The sequence below is a fragment of the Phyllobates terribilis genome, unplaced genomic scaffold (genome assembly GCF_046119375.1).
Source record: "Phyllobates terribilis strain yellow unplaced genomic scaffold, ASM4611937v1 Scaffold_11__3_contigs__length_659146591, whole genome shotgun sequence".
Taxonomy (NCBI): domain Eukaryota; kingdom Metazoa; phylum Chordata; class Amphibia; order Anura; family Dendrobatidae; genus Phyllobates; species Phyllobates terribilis.
Window position 1 is genome coordinate 638,892,902 of NW_027362771.1, and position 26,020 is coordinate 638,918,921.

A 26,020-nucleotide genomic window follows, 5' to 3' on the forward strand; every position below is an offset into this window, starting at 1 on the left:
ATATATTATACCGAACAACACGTTTCATTATTGGATTTTTGTTCTGGATAATTGTTACTAATTTAACAATTACTCCATGGATCTCAAGAGCTCATAACTCATAAAAAGGCTCCATAGGGCATGGAGATCTTCGGGGAATGATCTAACAGCTTATAAAAGCCAGAACATCGACATTGTGTCTTACCTTACATCACTTCACCATTTACAAAGGTAGTTTCTTGTGAGTATACTGGATGATTGATCTCAAATTCGTATTGAAAATAGATACTAGACAGATAGATCGTTGGTCACCTCCAATGTATATCACCTCTAAACACTGACGTATGACTTACTGTATATTAATAGTGTCCTTCTACAATAATGAAGCTTCATTGTTGGTTTTGTCTGTTGTTAATTTGCAGAAATGTTGTGTTGGTTGAATTATGGTGAAAATTACTAAATTTCCAACACGTCCACAATTGGGAATGGATTTTTTCCATCACATATGGATGTGACTTGTAAACGCTCCATGTTTTGTATATCTCTGTGGTTTCTCCACTTTCCACTGAAAATCTCGGCATTTCTATAATTTATGAATTCAGCCTTATAACTGATTACAGCATAATTTCTCCACAGGGTCTCAGCTCCTGGAGGCTTCAGGGATTTTGGTCTCTTGGAATAAATCTGTTGTTGCTTTATATTATTTCTTTCTACTTCCAGCGACAATAGAGTAGAAGTAATGAATCTGGTTTCTTCTGTGAGTTGTAGCAGTTTTTGTTAATTCTCCAACAATCCTGAAAAATTAACAGTGGAAGAGAGTTTGCTTTTTTGCAGTTGTAGATTTAAACGTCATCATTTAATGTCCTGAAAATGGAAAAGAAAAATGTTAATGGGGTGAAATGAAAACAAAAATGAAACTTGGGTTTGGTTGGGTCGTGTCTTGTGTTTTACTGTGTGATGAAAATGAGCTGGTGACTTTATTCTGGGTCAGTGAGATTATGTCGAAACCATATTTATGTAGATTTTTGTTCTCTTGCTACTTACAAAAAAAACAAAAACTTAAAACAAAAATAACAATTTGGTTTGTGCCCCATAATCAGAAACATACAACTTTTTTTTTAGTTTTCAGTTCTTTGAGCTGTGTGATGACTTGTTGTTTTTTTTTTGCAGGTTGAGCTGTAGCATTTTTTTTCTGGAGATTAGACTTTTTTTTTTACTGTTTATTTTGTTTTTTAAGGAGATGCGATAAACCCAAAACAGCAATTTTGGCATTTTGAGTTTTTTTTCCTCCTTCAAAATATTTTAGTAGGCAGCAATATCCATGTTCATTACATTTTTATATTGTATCTAAAATAGGGAACACATGATTTAGGTTTTTAGATTTTGAGCTTTAACATTCTTTTTAGTCTGTCTCGTGATCACTTGATCAATTGTAGACTAGACTGCAATAATGGTGTGGCAAGGCTTTATAGGAGAGCAAAGATGGGAGACACAGGAACCTACCTTTGACCCCTGTCTGCCAGGAGAACTGCTACTTTGCTTCAGGAAGGGGAGAGAGGAGATGTGTGACAACTAATTCTATTGACTGCAGCATGTAAGTTGATAAAGTCCTTCCATCAAAGCAATCAATGACCATGTCAGTTACAGGCAGGTCAGCCTATTCTTTTTGCGTATGAAGCGAGGTGAGCTCCTGATCTCGTCCTTATACCTGTGCCAAAATTGTGACATACTTGTACTACATACAAGTTATTCTGCCCATATAAATGGACCTTTGGACCTTTAGAGAGTAGAACTCCATGTGTAAAGATGATGCTTGCTACCTCTGCATTCTCTTCCCCTTAGAAAGAACGCTACCCTTGGGTTGAGTCTCACCATAACATTTAGTTACAGTCATACTGTAGATAGATTTCTCAATTTATTTATTTTTTTAACTTTTAATGGAAAAAAAATGACTCTGAAAGGAAACTCTTCCCATATTTAGGGAATACCTTTAGACAATTACAGTGGTGCTAACAAGTTTGTGAACCAGGATTTTCGATATTTCTGCGTAAATTTGACCTAAAACTACATCAGACTTTTACACAAGTCTTAAATGTCGATAAAGAAACAAATCAAGCTGATGAGTCAAAAATATTAGACTTGGAATAATTTTCCTTATATAAGAAATGACAGTATCACATATTTGACAAAAGTATGTGAACCTTGGGTTTCAGTATTCAGTTTATTATGCTTTGAGGAGTGAAAGGGCATAATATAAGGAATATTCAATTTGTATTGAATAACTGTACTGCAAATTGACTGTCCTTCTAAAATGTATGTGATTTGGCGAATCAAACTCTTGGCAGATTTGATCATCTCTACTGTGAGGCCTTTAGTTGCTAACAGGATAACTTGGGTCTCTTTGTGACCTCATGGACTATTCTACACCTCAATGTTTGTTGGCCGATTACTCCTTACGAGAGTAACTGTGGGCTTGAATTTTCATTAATTGTACATAATGTGATTGTGGATTCTGGTGTCCAAAATCTTTAGAAATGGTTTTGTAACTCTTTTGTTTAGCCTGAAGGGCATCAATACTAGTGTTGAGCCACCCCCGTAGTGTTCGAGTTCGGTTCGGTTCGTCGAACACCCGTGTGTTCGCCGAACTGTTCGTCGAACTGTTCGTCGAACACCTTCGAACACCGTGAAAACCAATGGCAGGCAAACAAAAACACATAGAAACACATAGAAAACACCTTCAAAGGTGTCCAAAAGCTGACAAACTGCTCAGAAGACACAACTAACACATGGAAAAGTGACAAGTACATATAGTCATGCGAAAAGAAAAGAGGTGGAGGAGTAAAAGGAGGGGGAGACACAGATATAGGCATGTCATGCCCTTCTAAAATCCAAAAAGTGAGAAGCCGACACGGCCAGTCCGCTCCTGCCCGTGCCACCTCCGTGTCGCCGGGTTTGTGCCAGAGCCGCGGTGAACCCTGATGGCCAGCCCACCTCTCCCAATACTGGTGCCTGTCCGCTGGTAGGTCGAGCGAGCCCCCCTGTGGTGGAGGCAGCTCTAAGCTTTTTAATTTAAATTGTCTCTCTAATTTGAATGAATACACTTTAAATCCATTTACAAGGATCTATTGGAGGGCAAGTCTCATGCCAGCAGCCGCGTAATTCCAGCTCCAGTAGCGTCCACTAAAGCTGCTGCAGTTAAAAAGCTTTTATAAGGATCGAGCTCGGCTGTCCACCGCAAGGCATCCTACTGCCAGTCCCAGCCCCTATGCCTTGGGGTGCCTCCTGATGCTCTTCACTGAGTATCCCATGGTCCCGAAGCATTTCCTTTGAAAAAATTAAGTGTCTAAACTACAGGTGGTGTAGCTTGCTTAACAGCCGGGATAATCTGCTGACTAGCAGACACTGCTACTAGGCACAAAGTATTTCCTGGGCTAGATGCAGTTAAAAATTTGTAATTAGATACTCTCGTTGGATGCTGAGAAAGCATTCCATAGAGTCTCCTGGCACGCCATATATGATTCTCTTAAAAAGCTTGGGGTAGGGGTCTAGGGGACCCTTTTATAGCCAAAATCATGGCCCTGTATCGCAATATGTCACCTAGGCTGAAGATAAATGGAACTGTAGCACCCTGAGGGCTCGGTTGCTACAGACGTATTGCACCTCACCCAGAGGTGTGATATCTCACTCTCAGGTAAGGATGGAGTGTGGATCAGGACCCGACACCTGCATGCATTACACCACATTGCCGTGGGGCAGGGCGACCAATATGCCCCTGAGATGGGCACGACAGTCCCTGTCCCTGGCTGGAGTCGGGGGAGGGAACACTGAGGAAGGGGAACCCTGTAGTGCAGGAGCAGGGAGGAAGCAGTTCCTGGGTGCAGTGAGAAGGGAGTATAAAAGGTGGGCACCATCTTAGTTCAGTGCAGAGAAGTCTGAGCAGAAGTGGCAGGGAGCAGGGGCTCTGCATGAGCTCTGCTCCGGAGGCGGGCCTAGTAACAGAGGCCCAGGCCTGGAAGAGGGAGAAGGAAGGAAGAGGAGCGGAGAAGGCTCCAGGAACGAGGAATGAAGGGATCCCAGGGGTGCGGACGGGCGAGTCGCCACCGCACGCCCGAATCCACCTGCGTGGAGGGGTCAGGCCAAAGGGGGAGACCGGTCCCCGAACTAGTGGAGGCAGGAAACGACCCTCAGCTAGAAACTGGAGGCTCTGACATTTTATGTGGCGCAGCCCCTCGCTACACCCGCTAGGAAGGCACCACATAGGGTCAGGGAAACTGGCGCCAAGTTTACCAAGAGGAGGAACGAGGCAGCCGGACAGAAGTGTTGGTAAGAAAGGCCAGAAAAAGGACACACAAAGGGGGTCCTGTGAAGTGCTCCAAAGTTATCTGGGAGTTGTCTGAGCCCCTCACCTGGTGAGCACAGTACGACGTGGGCAGCCGTTACCTGCAGATTTGGTCTGGATAATAAGAACTGTGAGTAAAGGCCCTGGACTGCATCACTGACTCCGTGTCGTTACTGCTGCTGCCCTGCACCATCACCCCCATCCTCCGCATACACTGCCCTGAGGCTATACTCCTCCCGTGGGGAGTTATGCTATGCTCTGCTGCACCCACAACACCAGCCTCAGCGGTCTGCCCTGTAGCGGCGGTTCACTCTGACCGCAATCCACGGGTGGCGTAGTCGGACATTTAAACATCAAAACCACATAAATAGTCCCGCCACTGGTTTGACCGCCCTGAGCCACGGAACCGGGTCACCGCCACGAAGACTACAACCACCAGCATCCACCAAAAAGGGTCCGGCTCCGGGTGTCCCAAGGCCCAGGGGGTGCGTCAGAACATTTTCATCACCTTTCACAATCACCAATGGGACAAGGCAGGGATGTCCTCTGTCCCCTCTCTTATACATCCTAGTGACGGAGCACCTGCTCTCATCAATTCGCCATAACCCCAATATTAGGTGGATTGAGGTGGGAGGCACCGAGTACAAGTGCTCTCTATTTGCTGATGATGTCCTAGTATATATCACTCAATCACATATATCCATCCATGCTGTTATGGCTGAAATAGATCACTTTGTTACATGGTAAAATTTTAAAATCAATGCAGCGAAGTCTGAGGCCCTCGATGTCTCCCTCCCCAAATCCATATAGGATTCCATCCAGTCCAACTTTCCCTTTGCCTGGCCCTCACGGGGTATCAAATACTTAGGAATTCCTATTCATAGAGACCTCTCCCATCTATGTTATCTTAATTTTGGGCCCTTTATTGAACAATTCCATACAGACCACGGTTGGCAAGTTAGAACTGTAAGATTCACTACGTGAACCGCTGGTGTTTTGTGGAAAAGCACATGTACACTGCGTTCCAAATTATTATGCAAAAGTGTTTAGGAGTGATAAGGGAAGAATTTGTTTGTTTGTCAGTTAAACTCATTGATGGTGATGTGTGTCAGGGCTCTTTATATCACTGTAAGCAATTGCAGACACCTGTGCTAATTAGTTTGGCAGGTGTGTCCAATGAAAGGCAAGACTACTTAAGAAGGCTCTCTCACATTATTAAGCAGCCTACATTTTCTGCCAAAATGGGAAAGAAAAAGGATGTGTCGGCTGCTGAGAAGCAACAAATTGTGGAGTGTTTAGGTCAAGGCATGACTACAATCAACATTGTGCGATGATCAGGATGAAGTGTCTTGGCAATCAAGAAGTATGTAGCTGATTCACAGTACACACGTGTGCGTGCTGATAAGGGCAAATTGAGGACTCTTTCCTACAGGCAATTAAGTCAGGTTGAAAGAGCAGCGGCAAAAAAGCCTTGTCATAGCAGCAGACAAGTTTTTGAAGCTGCTTGTGCCTCCAACGTCCCCCGAACAACAAGATGCAGGGTCCTTCAGAGGTTTGAAGCTGTGCATACGCCATCCTGTCGACCTCCTCTATCCACTTCACACAAGCAGAAACGGCTCCAGTGGGCCAAACATTACATGAAGACTGATTTCAAAACTGTTTTGTTCACGGATGAGTGCCGTGCAGCGCTCGATGGTCCAGATGGATGGAGTGGAGGATGGCTGGTTGATGGACACCCCACGCAAACACGGCTACAGCGCCAACAAGGAGGAGGTGGAGTAATGTTTTGGGCTGGAATCATGGGGAGAGAGATTGTCGGCCCCTTTAGGATCCCTGAAGGCGCTAAAGATGAACTCCATAATGTATGTGGATTTTCTCAAACAGCACTTCCTGCCATGGTTCAAGAAGAAGAACCGTGTATTTCACAGCAAGATCATTTTTCTGCATGATAATGCACCATCTCATGCTGCACATAAAACATCTGCATCTCTGGCTGATATGGGCATAAAAGGGGACAAACTTATGGTGTGACCCCCATGCTCCCCTGACCTCTACCCCATTCAGAACCTTTGGAGCATCATTAAAAGGAGTGTCTATGATGGCGGGAGGCAGTTCACATCTAAGCAACAGCTCTGGGAGGGTATTCTGTCCTCATGCAAAACAATTGAAGCAGAAACCATCCAAAACCTGACAAATTCAATGGACGAGAGAGTTCAGAAGCTCCTTTCGAACAAGGGGTCCTATGTGAAAATGTAACATCACCTAGAATAAAGTTTTGAGTTGAAAACTGTTTGATTTCAGTTTCTAACAACCTGCTAATGCTTATAATTTCAAAAATGACCATTTTTTTGGTCTTTATTAAAATGAAAAGGTTGATCGAAAAGTTTGGGGGATCTAAGAGTGTGGCAACCCAGTAGTCATGATTACTTCGAATTCTGACAATATGAGGGTCATGCTGCAGGTAGTGCAGCAAGAAGGCACTTATGTGTCTTGCGCATCTCGGAGCCCCAAAATTATTTTCCGGGCTAGATGCAGTTAAAAATTATTTTTAATTTTAAATCTGGTGGAGCTTATTATAGATGGCCTAATAGGATCAGTGCTGCACACTGCTACAAAGCCCAAATTATTTTCCAGTCAAGATACAGATAAACATGATTAGTAATTTGAAAGCTTAAAACGTTTGGTAGGGTGATTTTAACCAATCATCAAGCTTTTACTCTCCCCAGGATGACACAGGGGTAGAAAAGTCGTTTCGGATCCATGATTTGTTCATCTTTATGAACGTGAGTCTGTCTACATTATCAGTGGAGAGCCGCGTGCGCTTATCTGTCAGCACACCACCAGCAGCGCTGAACACACGTTCAGACAGAACACTGGCTGCGGGGCATGACAAGATCTCCAAGGCGTAAGTGGCTAGCTCCGGCCATTTATCCAGATTGGAAGCCCAAAAAGAGCAAGGGTCCAGTGACACAGTCGTGGCTTCAATGTTTACTTGGAGATACTCCTGTACCATCGTCTCTAGGCGTTGACTATGTGTCAGACTTCTTGTCTCCTGTGGCCTTGCAAAGGATGGGCTAAAAAAGTGGTGAAATGATTCCGCAAAATTGATGTTACCAGCAGATACTGTGGTTCTGTTACGGTTTGAGTGCTGAACACTTGACGGTCCCACGGTTGGCAAGTTGGAACTGTGAGATTCACTACGTGCACCACTGGTATTTTGTGGAAAAGCACATGTAAGATTCTGCAACAGTCTCTGCTGATACTCCTGCATGCGTGCATCCCTTTCTATGGCAGGAATAATTTCTGCAAATTTACTTTTGTACCGGGGATCTAACAGTGTGGCAACCCAGTAGTCAGGATTATTTCTAATTCTCACAATTCGAGGGTCATGTTGCAGGTAGTGCAGCAAGAAGGCACTCATGTGTGTTGCGCATCCAGGAGCACCAAGTCCCTGTTGTGTTGGTGGCGAGGTAACAATCATGCTTCCTTCCTCTGTCCTCTCCCCCCAACCTCGCACAACAGAAATGTGATCAAGGTCTCCCTCATCTGATGAGTCTTCCATCAGTTCGTCCTCCACTTCTTCCTGGGCTCCTGCACCTTCCTCACTAGTTTGGCTGCTACCATGCGCCCTGGTAAAACCATCTCCCCCACCCTCACATGCCTGCCGCCTTGGTGCTGCCGACCTTCTGGACCTTTCAGATGTTAGCCCTTCCGCATACAACTCCTCCTCCTCTACTTCCTCCACCTCCTCTTGTGCCACCACCTGACTCCGAATTCTGTTTAACATGTGCTCCAGCATGTAAATCACCGGAATAGTCATGCTGATAATGGCATCGTCAGCACTAAACATCTTCGTCGCCATTTCAAAACTGTGCAGAAGGGTGCATAGGTCCCTGATCTGAGACCACTCCTCCAGCGTGATTTGCCCCACCTCTGAATATCGTTGGCCCAGGCTATACGTCAGAACGTATTGCACCAGGGCTTGTCGGTGCTGCCACAGTCGCTGCAACATGTGCAGAGTTGAATTCCACCGGGTAGGCACATCGCATTTTAGCCGGTGAAGTGGCAGGCCCAACGACTTCTGTAGAGATGTAAGTCGCTGAGCTGCGGGATGCGAACGGCGGAAGTGAGCACACAGCGACCGTGCCCTCTGCAGAAGGCCATCTAGTCTGGGATAGTGGGCTAAAAATTGCTGGACAACCAGGTTCAACACGTGAGCCATACAAGGCACGTGTGTGACACTGCCCCGGCGAAGGGCTGCACCCAGGTTTGCAGCATTGTCGCACACGGCCTTCCCTGGTTTCAGGTCCAGTGGAGACAACCATTCATGAAATTGGTTCTCCAGAGCTGACCACAACTCCTCAGCTGTGTGACTCACATTTCTCAGACATTTCAATGTAAAAACCGCCTGATGACGTTGAGCCCTACTGCCAGCATAGTAAGGAGGTGTGCAGCATCCCTTCTGCGCAGTTAGAAAGCTTGTGGCATGACCAGACAGGCTTTGGGTGCAGGTGGAAGACCGAGAGGAGGTTGAGGAGGCAGAAGCAGTGGAGGAACTTTGACATAAAGAGGATTGACGCACAACTCGTGGGGACGGCAAGACTTGGACAGCAGCCCCTTGTCCTGCTGTCACCATAGTTACCCAGTGCCCAGTCAGCGACATGTAACGCCCCTGTCCATGCCTACTCGTCCAAGTGTCTGTGGTGAAATGCACCCTGTCACACACAGAGTTTCTCAAAGAAGCGGTGATGTTGTGTGCGACATGTTGGTGGAGCGCAGACACACCTTTCTTTGAGAAGTAGTGCCGACTGGGCATCTGGTACTGGGGCACTGCGACGGACATAAGGTCTCGAAAATCCTCTGTGTCCACCAGGCGGAAAGGCAGCATTTCTGTAGCCAAGAGCTTGCAGATGGTGAAATTCAACCTCTTAGCTTTCTCATGGCTAGGAGGAAATGGTCTTTTACTTGTCCACATCTGAGGGAACGAGGGCTGGCTATTGTGCTTAGGCGGGGTTGATAAGGGTGTCCCCGGCAAACTGCCGGTCTGTGAGGAAGATGCAGGCGGACATGTTAGGTTGCCTTGATCCAAAGGTGGTGCTATCGATGTCGGACAGCGCTCAACACCAGCTGGTGTTCCCACCTCCAAAGAAAATGATGACCTGCCAATCACGCTGGCTGTTGTGGGTAAAGAGGTGGCAGGTCTGCGCCCCAAAACAGGTGTGACTGCTGTCCCCCCAGTCACAGAGGATGAAGAGGCCGCGGATGCACAAGATATGGCAGACGGTGGTTGGCCCGGCCGGCTAGGCCGCATTGTAGCACACTGAGCTTCCCACTGCAACTTATGCTTCATGTCCATGTGCCGGTTCATGCATGAAGTACTCAAACTATGTATTTTTTGGCCTCTACTTAGCTTTTGCTGACAAATGTTACAGATAACACGAGTTGGGTCATCTTTATCGATCTGAAAAAATGCCCAGGCTATGCAAGGCTTAGCACCCATGCGACCTGAAGAGCCACCACGACTTGTGGTGAGAGGCAGAGTTGTGTTTGAGGATGCAGTTGTTGACGTGCTTCCAGTACTACGTCTCTGTCCAGGAAGGCTCAACCTGACCTCGTCGTCACTAGCATCTTCCTCCACCTCTTCTGCTGACCTCATCTCTTGGCTGACTGTGGGTTGACAGTAAGTGGGATCTCCGACCTCATCATCATCACCCTGTGCGTTATCACACCCGTCGTCCTCAGAGCCAACCTGTTCCTGCCCTGACAAAAAACTAAAGTTGTCGCTCCAATCAGGTATTTGAGTCTTATCATCGTCTTCCTCATTGTCTCCACCAACAGGAGTTACAGTTTGGGAATGAGGGTCTACATTATGGTCAGAACCTTCTGCGTCTGGTCCTGGATCCGACTCATAAAGATTCTGGGCATCAGTGCAGATCATTTCCTCGTCTGGATTCACAGAAGCGCTGGAGTCGACCTCTGATTCCCAGGCTATAGTATGAGTAAACAGCTCTGCAGACTCAACCATCTGTTCTACCTCATACTCAGACGGGCAGCTGGAGATTTGGGAGCTGTGAGGAAGCAAGTGCGATTTGGGTGACACCTTTGAGGACTGGAGTATTTGTGAAGTTGAAGTTGCTGTGGAGGAGAGCCCACTTAAAGGAGCACTTGATATCCGTTGAAGCACCTGCTGTTTTTGTGCCTCATCTGGAATTTGTAGCGATTGGCGTGGCCGTAAGAAAGGGATCTTATCACATTGTCCGCTAAAAGAAGTAGACATTTTAGTTTGGCTGGAAGATGGTCTTTCTTCTGCAGATGTTACTGTTGCTTTAACACCTACCCCACGGACACAACCTTTTTTCCCCTTCCCAACACGCCTATTCCCCTTTCCACCAGCAGCAGGCCTTTTTCCACTCATTTTGGTGGTTAACTAATTCACAACTCTGGAGTTGTTTGCACAATAAAACAATGGATGGTAACCGAGCAGAGCTGAGTGGCCAAACTGTGGTATTAGGCCAAAACTATTGGCTGGGTTAGATGCAGAAAAAAATTATTTTGAATTTGCAACCTGATGGAGGTCAGTATAGATGGACTAATAGAGAAAGTCCGACACACTACTAGAAGGCCAAATATTTTTTCAGAGGTAGATGCAGAAAAAAATATATTCAGTTTGCAACCTGATGGAGGTCAGTATAGATGGACTAATACAACAAGTCCCACACACAGCTAGAAGCCCAAATATTTTTTCAGAGGTACTGTAGATGCAGATAAAAATTAGTTTTAATTTGCAACCTGATGGAGGTCAGTATAGATGGACTAATAGAGAAAGTCCGACACACTACTAGAAGGCCAAATATTTTTTCAGAGCTAGATGCAGAAAAAAATTATATTCAGTTTGCAACCTGATGGAGGTCAGTATAGATGGATTAATAGAACAAGACCCACACACAGCTAGAAGCCCAATATTTTTTCAGAGGTAAATGCAGAAAAAAATATATTCAGTTTGCAACCTGATGGAGGTCAGTATAGATGGACTAATAGAACAAGTCCCACACACTGCTAGAAGCCCAAATATTTTTTCAGAGGTACTGTAGATGCAGATAAAAATTAGTTTTAATTTGCAACCTGATGGAGGTCAGTATAGATGGACTAATAGAGAAAGTCCACACACTACTAGAAGGCCAAATATTTTTTCAGAGCTAGATGCAGAAAAAAATTATATTCAGTTTGCAACCTGATGGAGGTCAGTATAGATGGACTAATAGAGAAAGTCCGACACACTACTAGAAGGCCAAATATTTTTTCAGAGGTAGATGCAGAAAAAAATATATTCAGTTTGCAACCTGATGGAGGTCAGTATAGATGGATTAATAGAACAAGACCCACACACAGCTAGAAGCCCAATATTTTTTCAGAGGTAGATGCAGAAAAAACTATATTCAGTTTGCAACCTGATGGAGGTCAGTATAGATGGACTAATAGAACAAGTCCCACACACTGCTAGAAGCCCAAATATTTTTTCAGAGGTACTGTAGATGCAGATAAAAATTAGTTTTAATTTGCAACCTGATGGAGGTCAGTATAGATGAACTAATAGAGAAAGTCCGACACACTACTAGAAGGCCAAATATTTTTTCAGAGCTAGATGCAGAAAAAAATTATATTCAGTTTGCAACCTGATGGAGGTCAGTATAGATGGATTAATAGAACAAGACCCACACACAGCTAGAAGCCCAATATTTTTTCAGAGGTAGATGCAGAAAAAAATATATTCAGTTTGCAACCTGATGGAGGTCAGTATAGATGGACTAATAGAACAATTCCCACACACTGCTTGAAGCTCAAATATTTTTTCAGAGGTACTGTAGATGCAGATAAAAATTAGTTTTAATTTGCAACCTGATGGAGGTCAGTATAGATGGACTAATAGAGAAAGTCCGACACACTACTAGAAGGCCAAATATTTTTTCAGAGCTAGATGCAGAAAAAAATTATATTCAGTTTGCAACCTGATGGAGGTCAGTATAGATGGACTAATAGAGAAAGTCCGACACACTACTAGAAGGCCAAATATTTTTTCAGAGGTAGATGCAGAAAAAAATATATTCAGTTTGCAACCTGATAGAGGTCAGTATAGATGGATTAATAGAACAAGACCCACACACAGCTAGAAGCCCAATATTTTTTCAGAGGTAAATGCAGAAAAAACTATATTCAGTTTGCAACCTGATGGAGGTCAGTATAGATGGACTAATAGAACAAGTCCCACACACTGCTAGAAGCCCAAATATTTTTTCAGAGGTACTGTAGATGCAGATAAAAATTTGTTTTAATTTGCAACCTGATGGAGGTCAGTATAGATGGACTAATAGAGAAAGTCTGACACACTACTAGAAGGCCAAATATTTTTTCAGAGGTAGATGCAGAAAAAAATATATTCAGTTTGCAACCTGATGGAGGTCAGTATAGATGGATTAATAGAACAAGACCCACACACAGCTAGAAGCCCAATATTTTTTCAGAGGTAGATGCAGAAAAAAATATATTCAGTTTGCAACCTGATGGAGGTCAGTATAGATGGACTAATAGAACAAGTCCCACACACTGCTAGAAGCAAAATATTTTTTCAGAGGTACTGTAGATGCAGATAAAAATTAGTTTTAATTTACAACCTGATGGAGGTCAGTATAGATGGACTAATAGAGAAAGTCCGACACACTACTAGAAGGCCAAATATTTTTTCAGAGGTAGATGCAGAAAAAAATATATTCAGTTTTCAACCTGATGGAGGTCAGTATAGATGGATTAATAGAACAAGACCCACACACAGCTAGAAGCCCAATATTTTTTCAGAGGTAGATGCAGAAAAAAATATATTCAGTTTGCAACCTGATGGAGGTCAGTATAGATGGACTAATAGAACAAGTCCCACACACTGCTAGAAGCCCAAATATTTTTTCAGAGGTACTGTAGATGTAGATAAAAATTAGTTTTAATTTGCAACCTGATGGAGGTCAGTATAGATGGACTAATAGAGAAAGTCCGACACACTACTAGAAGGCCAAATATTTTTTCAGAGGTAGATGCAGAAAAAAATATATTCAGTTTGCAACCTGATGGAGGTCAGTATAGATGGACTAATACAACAAGTCCCGCACACAGCTAGAAGCCCAAATATTTTTTCAGAGGTACTGTAGATGCAGATAAAAATTATTTTTAATTTGCAACCTGATGGAGGTCAGTATAGATGGACTAATAGAGAAAGTCCGACACACTACTAGAAGGCCAAATATTTTTTCAGAGGTAGATGCAGAAAAAAATATATTCAGTTTGCAACCTGATGGAGGTCAGTATAGATGGACTAATACAACAAGTCCCACACACAGCTAGAAGCCCAAATATTTTTTCAGAGGTACTGTAGATGCAGATAAAAATTAGTTTTAATTTGCAACCTGATGGAGGTCAGTATAGATGGACTAATAGAGAAAGTCCGACACACTACTAGAAGGCCAAATATTTTTTCAGAGCTAGATGCAGAAAAAAATTATATTCAGTTTGCAACCTGATGGAGGTCAGTATAGATGGATTAATAGAACAAGACCCACACACAGCTAGAAGCCCAATATTTTTTCAGAGGTAGATGCAGAAAAAAATATATTCAGTTTGCAACCTGATGGAGGTCAGTATAGATGGACTAATAGAACAAGTCCCACACACTGCTAGAAGCCCAAATATTTTTTCAGAGGTACTGTAGATGCAGATAAAAATTAGTTTTAATTTGCAACCTGATGGAGGTCAGTATAGATGGACTAATAGAGAAAGTCCGACACACTACTAGAAGGCCAAATATTTTTTCAGAGCTAGATGCAGAAAAAAATTATATTCAGTTTGCAACCTGATGGAGGTCAGTATAGATGGACTAATAGAGAAAGTCCGACACACTACTAGAAGGCCAAATATTTTTTCAGAGGTAGATGCAGAAAAAAATATATTCAGTTTGCAACCTGATGGAGGTCAGTATAGATGGACTAATAGAACAAGTCCCACACACTGCTAGAAGCCCAAATATTTTTTCAGAGGTACTGTAGATTCAGATAAAAATTAGTTTTAATTTGCAACCTGATGGAGGTTAGTATAGATGGACTAATAGAGAAAGTCCGACACACTACTAGAAGGCCAAATATTTTTTCAGAGGTAGATGCAGAAAAAAATATATTCAGTTTGCAACCTGATGGAGGTCAGTATAGATGGATTAATAGAACAAGACCCACACACAGCTAGAAGCCCAATATTTTTTCAGAGGTAGATGCAGAAAAAAATATATTCAGTTTGCAACCTGATGGAGATCAGTATAGATGGACTAATAGAACAAGTCCCATACACTGCTAGAAGCCCAAATATTTTTTTCAGAGGTACTGTAGATGCAGATAAAAATTAGTTTTAATTTGCAACCTGATGGAGGTCAGTATAGATGGACTAATAGAATGATGCTATGCCCAAAAGATTTTACTTCACTAGGTGCAGTAAAAAAATTGGTATTCTATACACAGGTGGTATATCTTGCAACACAGATAGGCTACTCCACTGACTAACACACTCTGCAATAGGCCAAAAAGGATTAGCTTTGCTAGATTCAGCCAAATGCTGTGAAAAAAACTTGCACAGCACTGGCACAGACCTGCCTGGCAAAAACTGATATGAACTCATGTAACCTAGTCCTGAAAAGGAATGCAATTACAATTAGTCTTTACTCCCACAACCGATCTATTTAAGAGCACAGACCTCCCTGATAAAAGTTGTAGGAAATGCTGTAACCTAGTCCTTAAAAGGACTGCAATCACAACAATTCCCTACTCCCAAGCTATCTGTATATTTGTGCGAAAATTGGCTTGAAATTAACAAGGTATAGCGCACACAGCAACAGCGGTGCCGTCTAACACGCAGCTGCAGCAGTGAGAAAATGGTGGCGACGGGGAAAATGGCTTGGTCTTATAGGGCAAGGACATGTGACATACACTGCCAATGACACATGCCCTTGCTTGTGTGAAAAAAAGCACTTCGCTCCGTGTGTGCGCTGCTGATAGGCTGACAGATTGCACCTCCCCACTGTAAATGCGGGAAAGAGAAAAAAAAATGGAGATCTTCATTGTTCCTGCAGAGATCCATCCCCTGCCCCTCCCCCCACCCCGCTGTACACTCAAACTGCGTATTAACATTAATTTTCATCATTACTGAGAAAAAATCCAGTTATGATTTTGGTGTACGAACAGTTATCGAACATAACCTCGAACAGCCGAATTTTTCTCAAATTGTTCGTGTTCGCCGAACGGCTCGAACACCGCCCAAAACAGCTCGAATTTGAGATTGGCGAACAGTTCGAGTAGAACAACGCTCATCTCTAATCAATACCTCTTCCTCTGAGGTCCTCAGAAATCTCCTTTGTTTGTGTCATGATACACTTCCACAAACATACTTTGTGAAGATCAAACTTTGATAGATCACTATTTTTTATATTAAATAGGTCACTGGCTCACACCTAATTGTCATCCCACAGATTGAATTCACCAGACTCTAATTAGTCATCTTCAAATAATTCTGAAGGTTCACATACTTTTGACATTTACAGAATGTGATATTGGATCATTTTTCTCATTTAAAAAAATGACAAAGGCTAATATTTTGTACTCATTTGTGTGACATTGTTCTCTTTGTCTACTTTGAGGGCTTACATAAAATGTGATTAAATTTATGCAGAAATATGGGAAATTCTGAAGGATTCAGAAACTTTCAAGTCCTCAAATAATTTAAGGGAATAAATTGCATATTGATTAGTGAGGGGCACATAGACCAAGTATCCATAACATATTATAGATACATTGACAATGTTTTTCTTATGTGGGAAGACCTTTATTCTCTGTATACACAATTGCGTCTTATATATGAAGAGAGACATACAAGGAAGTCCTGTACTTTGACTTTAATACTCGGTATATTGATTTCACAGATGCAAAATCCTTCAGACAGTTCCTTGGAGAACTTTTTCAGCTAAGTTATGTTTGAGTGGTTCTTGTATGAGCAGGCAGATATCTCTACATCTCCTTTGGATCCAGGCGGTAAGTTGGTGAATAATTAACTTTCCACTTATCATCTTCAGTTGTAATATGGGATGCTCAGGGTCAGTAGCTTTGTTATATGATTGAAAATCACCTAACATAGGTCTCATATTTTCCTTCAGCCACTATTGACTACATAAGCTTGTCTTTGTAACTCTGTGAGAAGGCAACAGCCCAAAAATGCTACCTAGAGTAGACTTAGCACAAACCTCTTCCTCTATTGGGTCCCAGAAGAATCCCGGGGATTACCGTTTGACATCTAGGCTGGGAACTGGACTTAAAAAAGGCAACCTGGGTTGCATCAATGGGGTAGCTGCTGACTGGAGGAGCTAGCCTATGGCAAGAGTGGTCAAAAGTAGCTGATCACTCTTTCTAAGCTACTGGACACACCAATTTTTCTTTGACTAGACGGCACCACGAAACCCAGCCATTCCAGAACTACTGGCTGGCAACTGCTTGCACTTTTCAGTGATGCCAGCAGTGACATCTCTTCACCACCAGTGCCACCCTCAGAGTGTTCACTGCAGAGCCTGGAACTTGACACAAACGTTTCTAGAACAGGTTCCGGTTTTGATTTGACAGTTATATGTTACCCTTTTTTTGCTTAGTAACAGAAGAATTGAGAGGACTATTTGTAATCTTTCAATTATCAAAAGACTGACTGTCACTTCCAAACAGATAACAGGTGTGTACAGGTGTTTCCTAAGAGTAGCCATCTCCATATATAGTTATGTGAAAAAGTGTTTGCGCCCTCCTGATTTCTTATTCTTTTCCAAGTTTGTCACTTAAATATTTCAGATCACAAAACAAATTTAAATATTAGACAAAGATAACACAAGAAACCACAAAATGCAGTTTTTAAATGAACGTCTTTATTATTAACCCTAGAACGCTTGACCATAAAAATGGGTATTTTCAAAAAAGAGTTGTTATACCGAAAATGCCTGTAACATAAAAATAAAGGAACAACTGGAAATGACAAACAACTATATAGCTGAGGAATACCTAGAGATTCAAAATTCTAACTAAAGTAATCTTGCAGAAAATAGAAAACAATTAACAGGGCGGGCCTGCGAGGCCCCAGGTTTGCGTTCTAGGGTTAAGGGGAAAAGAAATCCAAACCTACAGGGCCCTGTATGCAAAAGTGTTTGCCCCCCATTGCCAGTTATCAAAAACACTTGATTGCAGTTGTTGTTGCTAAGGGCGACCCAACCAGTTATTATCTTTAGGGGGCAATATTTTTTTCACACAGGACCATGTAGGTTTGGATTTCTTTTTCCCTTAATAATAAAGAACTTAATTTAAAAACTGCATTTTGTGTTTACTTGTTTTTCCATTACCTACAAAAGACAAAAAATATATCTCATACCCTACCATCATTATATACAAATGTAAAGCAAAGTTGCATAATAAATATAGGGTACTTCGTGAACTATTTTTGATAAAAAAAAAAGTATACAAGCCGTCCCACCAGCGACAAGGTGACCCTAAATTGGGACGGTACCTACACTGTCTATATTAAAAACCTTACTGTATATCAAAGTTGAAGTAATGCATATAAAAGGGTAGACAAATAAGACCGGGTCCCAACTTCAGACCACCTAGGCCCGTGGTAAGCTACATATATACTAATCAGCTCAACAAAGGGGATGCCACACCCTTAATTTGCACAGAATGCAAACAAGACAAAAAAACAAGCAATGTGAACTGAGGTCTAAGATGGTACACATGCAAGAAATAGGAGCATGTTTACACTAGCAAAAAGAAGCAAAACCTACAAAAGACAAAAAATATATCTTATACCCTACCATCATTATATATAAATGTAAAGCAAAGTGGCATATTAAATATAGGGTACTTCGTGAACAATTTTTGATCAAAAAAAGTATACAAGCCGTCCGACCAGCGACAAGGTGACCCTAAATTGGGACGGTACCTACACTGTCTATATTAAAAACCTTACTGTATATCAAAGTTGAAGTAATGCATAAAAAAGGGTAGACAAATAAGACCGGGTCCCAACTTCAGACCACCTAGGCCCGTGGTAAGCTACATATATACTAATTAGCTCAACAAAGGGGATGCCACACCCTTAATTTGCACAGAATACAAACAAGACAAAAAAACAAGCAATGTGAACTGAGGTCTAAGATGGTACACATGCAAGAAATAGGAGCATGTTCACACTAGCAAAAAGAAGCAAAACCTACAAAAGACAAAAATATATCTCATACCCTACCATCATTATATATAAATGTAAAGCAAAGTTGCATATTAAATATAGGGTACTTCGTGAACTATTTTTGATCAAAAAAATATACAAGCCGTCCCACCAGCGACAAGGTGACCCTAAATTGGGATGGTATCTACACTGTCTATATTAAAAACCTTACTAATATCAAAGTTGAAGTAATGCATATAAAAGGGTAGACAAATAAGACCGGGTCCCAACTTCAGACCACCTAGGCCTGTGGTAAACTACATATATACTAATCAGCTCAACAAAGGGGATGCCACACCCTTAATTTGCACAGAATGCAAACAAGACAAAAAAACAAGCAATGTGAACTGAGGTCTAAGATGGTACACATGCAAGAAATAGGAGCATGTTCACACTAGCAAAAAGAAGTAAAACCTACAAAAGACAAAAAATATATCTCATACCCTACTATCATTATATATAAATGTAAAGCAAAGTTGCATATTAAATATAGGGTACTTCGTGAACTATTTTTGATCAAAAAAAGTATACAAGCCGTCCCACCAGCGACAAGGTGACCCTAAAGTGGGACGGTACCTACACTGTCTATATTAAAAACCTTACTGTATATCAAAGTTGAAGTAATGCATATAAAAGGCTAGACAAATAAGACCGGGTCCCAACTTCAGACCACCTAGGCCCGTGGTAAGCTACATATATACTAATCAGCTCAACAAAGGGGATGCAACACCCTTAATTTGCACAGAATGCAAACAAGACAAAAAAACAAGCAATGTGAACTGAGGTCTAAGATGGTACACATGCAAGAAATAGGAGCATGTTCACACTAGCAAAAAGAAGCAAAACCTACAAAAGACAAAAACTATATCTCATAAGCTACCATCATTATATATAAATGTAAAGCAAAGTTGCATATTAAATATAGGGTACTTCGTGAACTATTTTTGATCAAAAAAAGTATACAAGCCGTCCCACCAGCGACAAGGTGACCCTAAATTGGGACGGTACCTACACTGTCTATATTAAAAACCTTACTGTATATCAAAGTTGAAGTAATGCAAATAAAAGGCTAGACAAATAAGACCGGGTCCCAACTTCAGACCACCTAGGCCCGTGGTAAGCTACATATATACTAATCAGCTCAACAAAGGGGATGCCACACCCTTAATTTGCACAGAATACAAACAAGACAAAAAAACAAGCAATGTGAACTGAGGTCTAAGATGGTACACATGCAAGAAATAGGAGCATGTTCACACTAGCAAAAAGAAGCAAAACCTACAAAAGACAAAAATATATCTCATACCCTACCATCATTATATATAAATGTAAAGCAAAGTTGCATATTAAATATAGGGTACTTCGTGAACTATTTTTGATCAAAAAAATATACAAGCCGTCCCACCAGCGACAAGGTGACCCTAAATTGGGATGGTATCTACACTGTCTATATTAAAAACCTTACTAATATCAAAGTTGAAGTAATGCATATAAAAGGGTAGACAAATAAGACCGGGTCCCAACTTCAGACCACCTAGGCCTGTGGTAAACTACATATATACTAATCAGCTCAACAAAGGGGATGCCACACCCTTAATTTGCACAGAATGCAAACAAGACAAAAAAACAAGCAATGTGAACTGAGGTCTAAGATGGTACACATGCAAGAAATAGGAGCATGTTCACACTAGCAAAAAGAAGTAAAACCTACAAAAGACAAAAAATATATCTCATACCCTACTATCATTATATATAAATGTAAAGCAAAGTTGCATATTAAATATAGGGTACTTCGTGAACTATTTTTGATCAAAAAAAGTATACAAGCCGTCCCACCAGCGACAAGGTGACCCTAAAGTGGGACGGTACCTACACTGTCTATATTAAAAACCTTACTGTATATCAAAGTTGAAGTAATGCATATAAAAGGCTAGACAAATAAGACCGGGTCCCAACTTCAGACCACCTAGGCCCGTGGTAAGCTACATATATACTAATCAGCTCAACAAAGGGGATGCAACACCCTTAATTTGCACAGAATGCAAACAAGACAAAAAAACAAGCAATGTGAACTGAGGTCTAAGATGGTACACATGCAAGAAATAGGAGCATGTTCACACTAGCAAAAAGAAGCAAAACCTACAAAAGACAAAAACTATATCTCATACCCTACCATCATTATATATAAATGTAAAGCAAAGTTGCATATTAAATATAGGGTACTTCGTGAACTATTTTTGATCAAAAAAAGTATACAAGCCGTCCCACCAGCGACAAGGTGACCCTAAATTGGGACGGTACCTACACTGTCTATATTAAAAACCTTACTGTATATCAAAGTTGAAGTAATGCAAATAAAAGGCTAGACAAATAAGACCGGGTCCCAACTTCAGACCACCTAGGCCCGTGGTGAGCTACATATATACTAATCAGCTCAACAAAGGGGATGCAACACCCTTAATTTGCACACAATGCAAACAAGACAAAAAAACAAGCAATGTGAACTGAGGTCTAAGATGGTACACATGCAAGAAATAGGAGCATGTTCACACTAGCAAAAAGAAGCAAAACCTACAAAAGACAAAAACTATATCTCATACCCTACCATCATTATATATAAATGTAAAGCAAAGTTGCATATTAAATATAGGGTACTTCGTGAACTATTTTTGATCAAAAAAAGTATACAAGCCGTCCCACCAGCGACAAGGTGACCCTAAATTGTGACGGTACCTACACTGTCTATATTAAAAACCTTACTGTATATCAAAGTTGAAGTAATGCATATAAAAGGGTAGACAAATAAGACCGGGTCCCAACTTCAGACCACCTAGGCCCGTGGTAAGCTACATATATACTAATCAGCTCAACAAAGGGGATGCACCACCCTTAATTTGCACAGAATGCAAACAAGACAAAAAAACAAGCAATGTGAACAGAGGCCTAAGATGGTACACATGCAAGAAATAGGAGCATGTTCACACTAGCAAAAAGAAGCAAAACCTACAAAAGACAAAAAATATATCTCATACCCTACTATCATTATATATAAATGTAATGCAAAGTTGCATATTAAATATAGGGTACTTCATGAACTATTTTTGATCAAAAAAGTATACAAGCCGTCCCACCAGCGACAAGGTGGGACGGATTGTATACTTTTTTTGATCAAAAATAGTTCACTAAGTACCCTATATTTATTATGCAACTTTGCTTTACATTTATATATAATGATGGTAGGGTATGATATATATTTTTGTCTTTTGTCTTTTGTAGGTTTTGCTTCTTTTTGTTAGTGTGAACATGCTCCTATTTCTTTCATGTGTACCATCTTAGACCTCAGTTCACATTGCTTGTTTTTTTGTCTTGTTTGCATTCTGTGCAAATTAAGGGTGTGGCATCCCCTTTGTTGAGCTGATTAGTATATATGTAGCTTACCACGGGCCTAGGTGGTCTGAAGTTGGGACCCGGTCTTATTTGTCTACCCTTTTATATGCATTACTTCAACTTTGATATACAGTAAGGTTTTTAATATAGACAGTGTAGGTACCGTCCCAATTTAGGGTCAACTTGTCGCTGGTGGGACGGCTTGTATACTTTTTTTGATCAAAAATAGGTCACTAAGTACCCTATATTTAATATGCAACTTTGCTTTATATTTATATATAATGATGGTAGGGTATGAGATATATTTTTTGTCTTTTGTAGGTTTTACTTCTTTTTGCTAGTGTGAACATGCTCCTATTTCTTGCATGTGTACCATCTTAGACCTCAGTTCACATTGCTTGTTTTTTTGTTTTATCATTGTATAATATTTAAATTAGTTTTGTTATCTGAAGCATTTAAGTGTGACAAACATGCAAAAGAATAAGAAATCATGAAGGGACAAACACTTTTTCACACCACTGCTTAACTTACAAATAAAGTAGCACTCTGTAGCACTATAACATGCAAACATGAAATATATGACATTTGAATTGCATTACTGCTCTAGAAAATAGAAAAATTTGAGAATACTTAGTGGGGCTTCCGCGTACACAAGAATTGGCCAATTTATGCTATAAGTATTCTCAATTTTTTTTCTATATTCTAGAGCAGAAATACAATTCAAGTTTCATATATTTCATGTTTGCATGCTAGAGCGCTACAGAGTGCTACTTTATTTGCTATTTGTAATCTTAAACTTTCATATACTCACAAGGATCTCTTTAAGTAATTTTTTGACAAGTTAAAGTTCTGGTGAAAGACCTAACACAGAGTGTATATTGTGCTCACTTGTAAAAATACTACCTTTATCACAAACTAATGACTGCCTTTTACAGGGATTTATTTTGTATACAGAATGGGAGGAATAGAGCTAAGCAACAGTACATGTGAAAAAGACTTAGGTATACTAATAGATCATAGACTGAACATGAGTCAACAATGTGATGCAGCAGCAAAAAAGGCAAATACAATTCTGGGATGTATTAACAGAAGCATACAGTCTAGATCACGTTAAGTCCTTATCGGTCTTTACTCCTCTTTGGTCAGACCTCATCTGGAATACTGTGTCCAGTTTTGGGCACCACATTTTAAAAAAGACATCGACAAACTGGAGCAAGTTCAGAGAAGAGCGACCAGAATGGTGACTGGTCTGCAAACCATGTCCTATGAGGAACGGTTACAGGATTTGGGAATGTTTAGCTTGCAAAAAAGAAGACTGAGAGGAGACTTAATAGCTGTCTACAAATATCTCAAGGCCTGTCACATTGTAGAAGGATCATCTTTATTCTCATTTGCACAAGGAAAGACTAGAAGCAATGGGATGAAACTGAATGAGAGGAGACACAGATTAGATATTAGAAAAAACTTTTTGACAGTTTGGGTGATCACTGAGTGGAACAGGCTGCCACGAGAGGTGGTGAGTTCCCCTTCAATGGACGTCTTCACACAGAGGCTGGACAGACATCTGTCTGAGATGATTTAGTGAATCCTGCTTTGAGCATGGGGTTGGACCAGATGACCCAGGAGGTCCCCTCCAACTCTACCATTCTTTGATTCTATGATTCTATGATTCTACTATGAAGGTTAACGATGACTAGCTGTAATGTCTGTAATAATGACCCACTGTACATTACAGATTTAGTAAAGAGGGATGTAGGAGTCAGATCATAGTGGAGCAACCTCGATTGAATCTTCAAAGGCTTCCAGGGATAAGCCCAATTAGTTGAAGGTTGTTCCAAACTCTGAGAGTTGGAAGACTAAGTGATCGTCAATAGAGATGAGCAGATGAGACAAAATTAAAATTTTCCTGTTAGCTTGGATTTTCCTGGGAAATTTGATTTGCAGAAAAGTTATTCTTTGCAAATTTAATGTCCCTTTTAGTGCTTAGTGGCCTTTATAGACAGCAGAGCATCATAAACATCATAAGTAAAAAAAAAATCCTTATACTCACCTTACCACTCCACTCTCTGGCCTCTTTGCTCCTCACCAGCACCAATTTGGTCCTCACAACATCTTCTGATCACCACCACCGTGATAGAGCACATGTAAGGACACAACGTTATGATATTACAATGTGCACTGTAACCTTATACATGCATGCACATAACCTTCCCAGGCCTCATAAGAGCCATACGTTCCAGTCTAGTGTGAGAGATCCAGGGATTTGAGCATGAGCAGTGGTGATAAAAAGATACAGTTAGGACCAGACAGGTGATGGTGAGGAGCAGAAGGACCCGAGAAGTGAACGGTGAGTTGCGTAAAATATTTTTTTTTTTGCAACCTCTTGATGGCCCTTATCGGTTCAGAAAACATAGATGTGATTTTTTTTTAAATTCCATTTGAATATATTCGCTCATCTCTAGTTGTCAAGTTTCATAACTGCAGTATAGATTGTCCAGGCGGAGGACAGCTTTTAATGAGAGATGATTGAAAAATGACCGCTTCACCAGGGTCTTAAAAATGTATTTCTTCATCTCCTAGTCTTTATTACACCTTTCCTTTTTTTCTAGCAATATCTCCTTTACATTGGAAATGGAGAACAATGTGACTACAATCATCCTCCTTGGATTTCCAGAGCTCCATAGTTTCAGAATTGTACATTTTCTCTTTCTTCTCATAATGTACATCACAACAATTTGTGGTAACTTTATAGTTATTACACTGGTGTTCTACAGTAAGATCCTCCACTGCCCCATGTACTTCTTCCTGACACAGCTCACCACATCTGACATCATCATAATTTCAGATATTGTCCCGAACATGCTTCTTATGGTTATGAATAATGGAACCTCAATGTCTCTTGTCGGATGTATCACGCAATTAGTTTGTTTTTTGTCTTCCGAATGTTCTGAATGTCTTTTCTTAACAGTGATGTCCTATGACCAATATCTGGCCATATGTCACCCGCTACATTATCATTCTACAATGAATTCCAATCTTTGCCTGAAATATATTCTAACATCCTGGCTATTAAGCTTCACCGTAACATCATTCCAAACAGTAAATTTATCCCAACTTCACTTCTGTCGGTCAAACGTCATTGATCACTTCTTTTGCGACTTTGATCCCGTATTAAAGCTATCATGTTCAAATATTATAAAAATTAAGGTATTATCTCTCCTCATTGGCTTCTCCCTCATCGTGTGCCCATTTCTCATAGTAGTCATCTCTTATGTATATATCGTCCACACAATCCTTGTTATTCAGTCCATCACTGGAAGACAAAAAGCCTTCTCTACCTGTGGTTCCCATCTGGCTGTAGTGTCCCTATTTTATGGGACACTCTTTTCTATTTATTTGGTTCCAGAAAAGGGAAATTCTATTGTTTTACGCAAAATTCTTTCCATTGTCTACACTGTGGTGACCCCTTTAGTGAATCCTGTAATTTATTGTTTGAGAAATAAAGATATCAAAACAGCAGTCAAGAAAATAAAGTCCCGATAACAGTCATCATAAATCGGGAAACAAAAAAGGCAATTGTTATTTCATCATCAATGTGTTTATCAGACGATAAGTAAAAGTTTAAAACTTTATTGTGACTTTTTAGAAACGTATTTTAGAATCATAAAAAAATTGTGACAAAAATGGATGGAAAGAATGAATTCTGGACAATTTAATAGGACAATCAATTGTATCCATGGTATAAGTTGCAGCGTCTACGGCAGATTCAAAAATGACAATTAGTCACTGAGAAATATTTTTAGCTTGATTATAGAATATGGAAGAGCTTTCCAATAAAATCTGAAACCTGCAGGCAAGAACACAGTAGAGGTGCAGTATAGTATCCTACCGCTGTTTTTGCCTTTATGGCTAATCAATATTCCCTATAGACAAAAGAGTAGACTGAAACATTATGGAGCGTTCATCTGTGGTTGAAGCTTGTAA

At 40.9% G+C, this 26,020-nt stretch overlaps 1 protein-coding gene across 1 annotated transcript; it reads left to right on the top strand.

The window, feature by feature from the left end:
• The first annotated feature begins 24,829 nt into the window (after positions 1–24,829).
• Positions 24,830–25,579, top strand: LOC141165445 (olfactory receptor 6B2-like). Its single transcript, XM_073651042.1, has one exon. It carries the CDS (start codon positions 24,830–24,832, stop codon positions 25,577–25,579), a length of 750 nt encoding a protein of 249 aa, XP_073507143.1.
• The last annotated feature ends 441 nt before the right edge of the window (positions 25,580–26,020 follow it).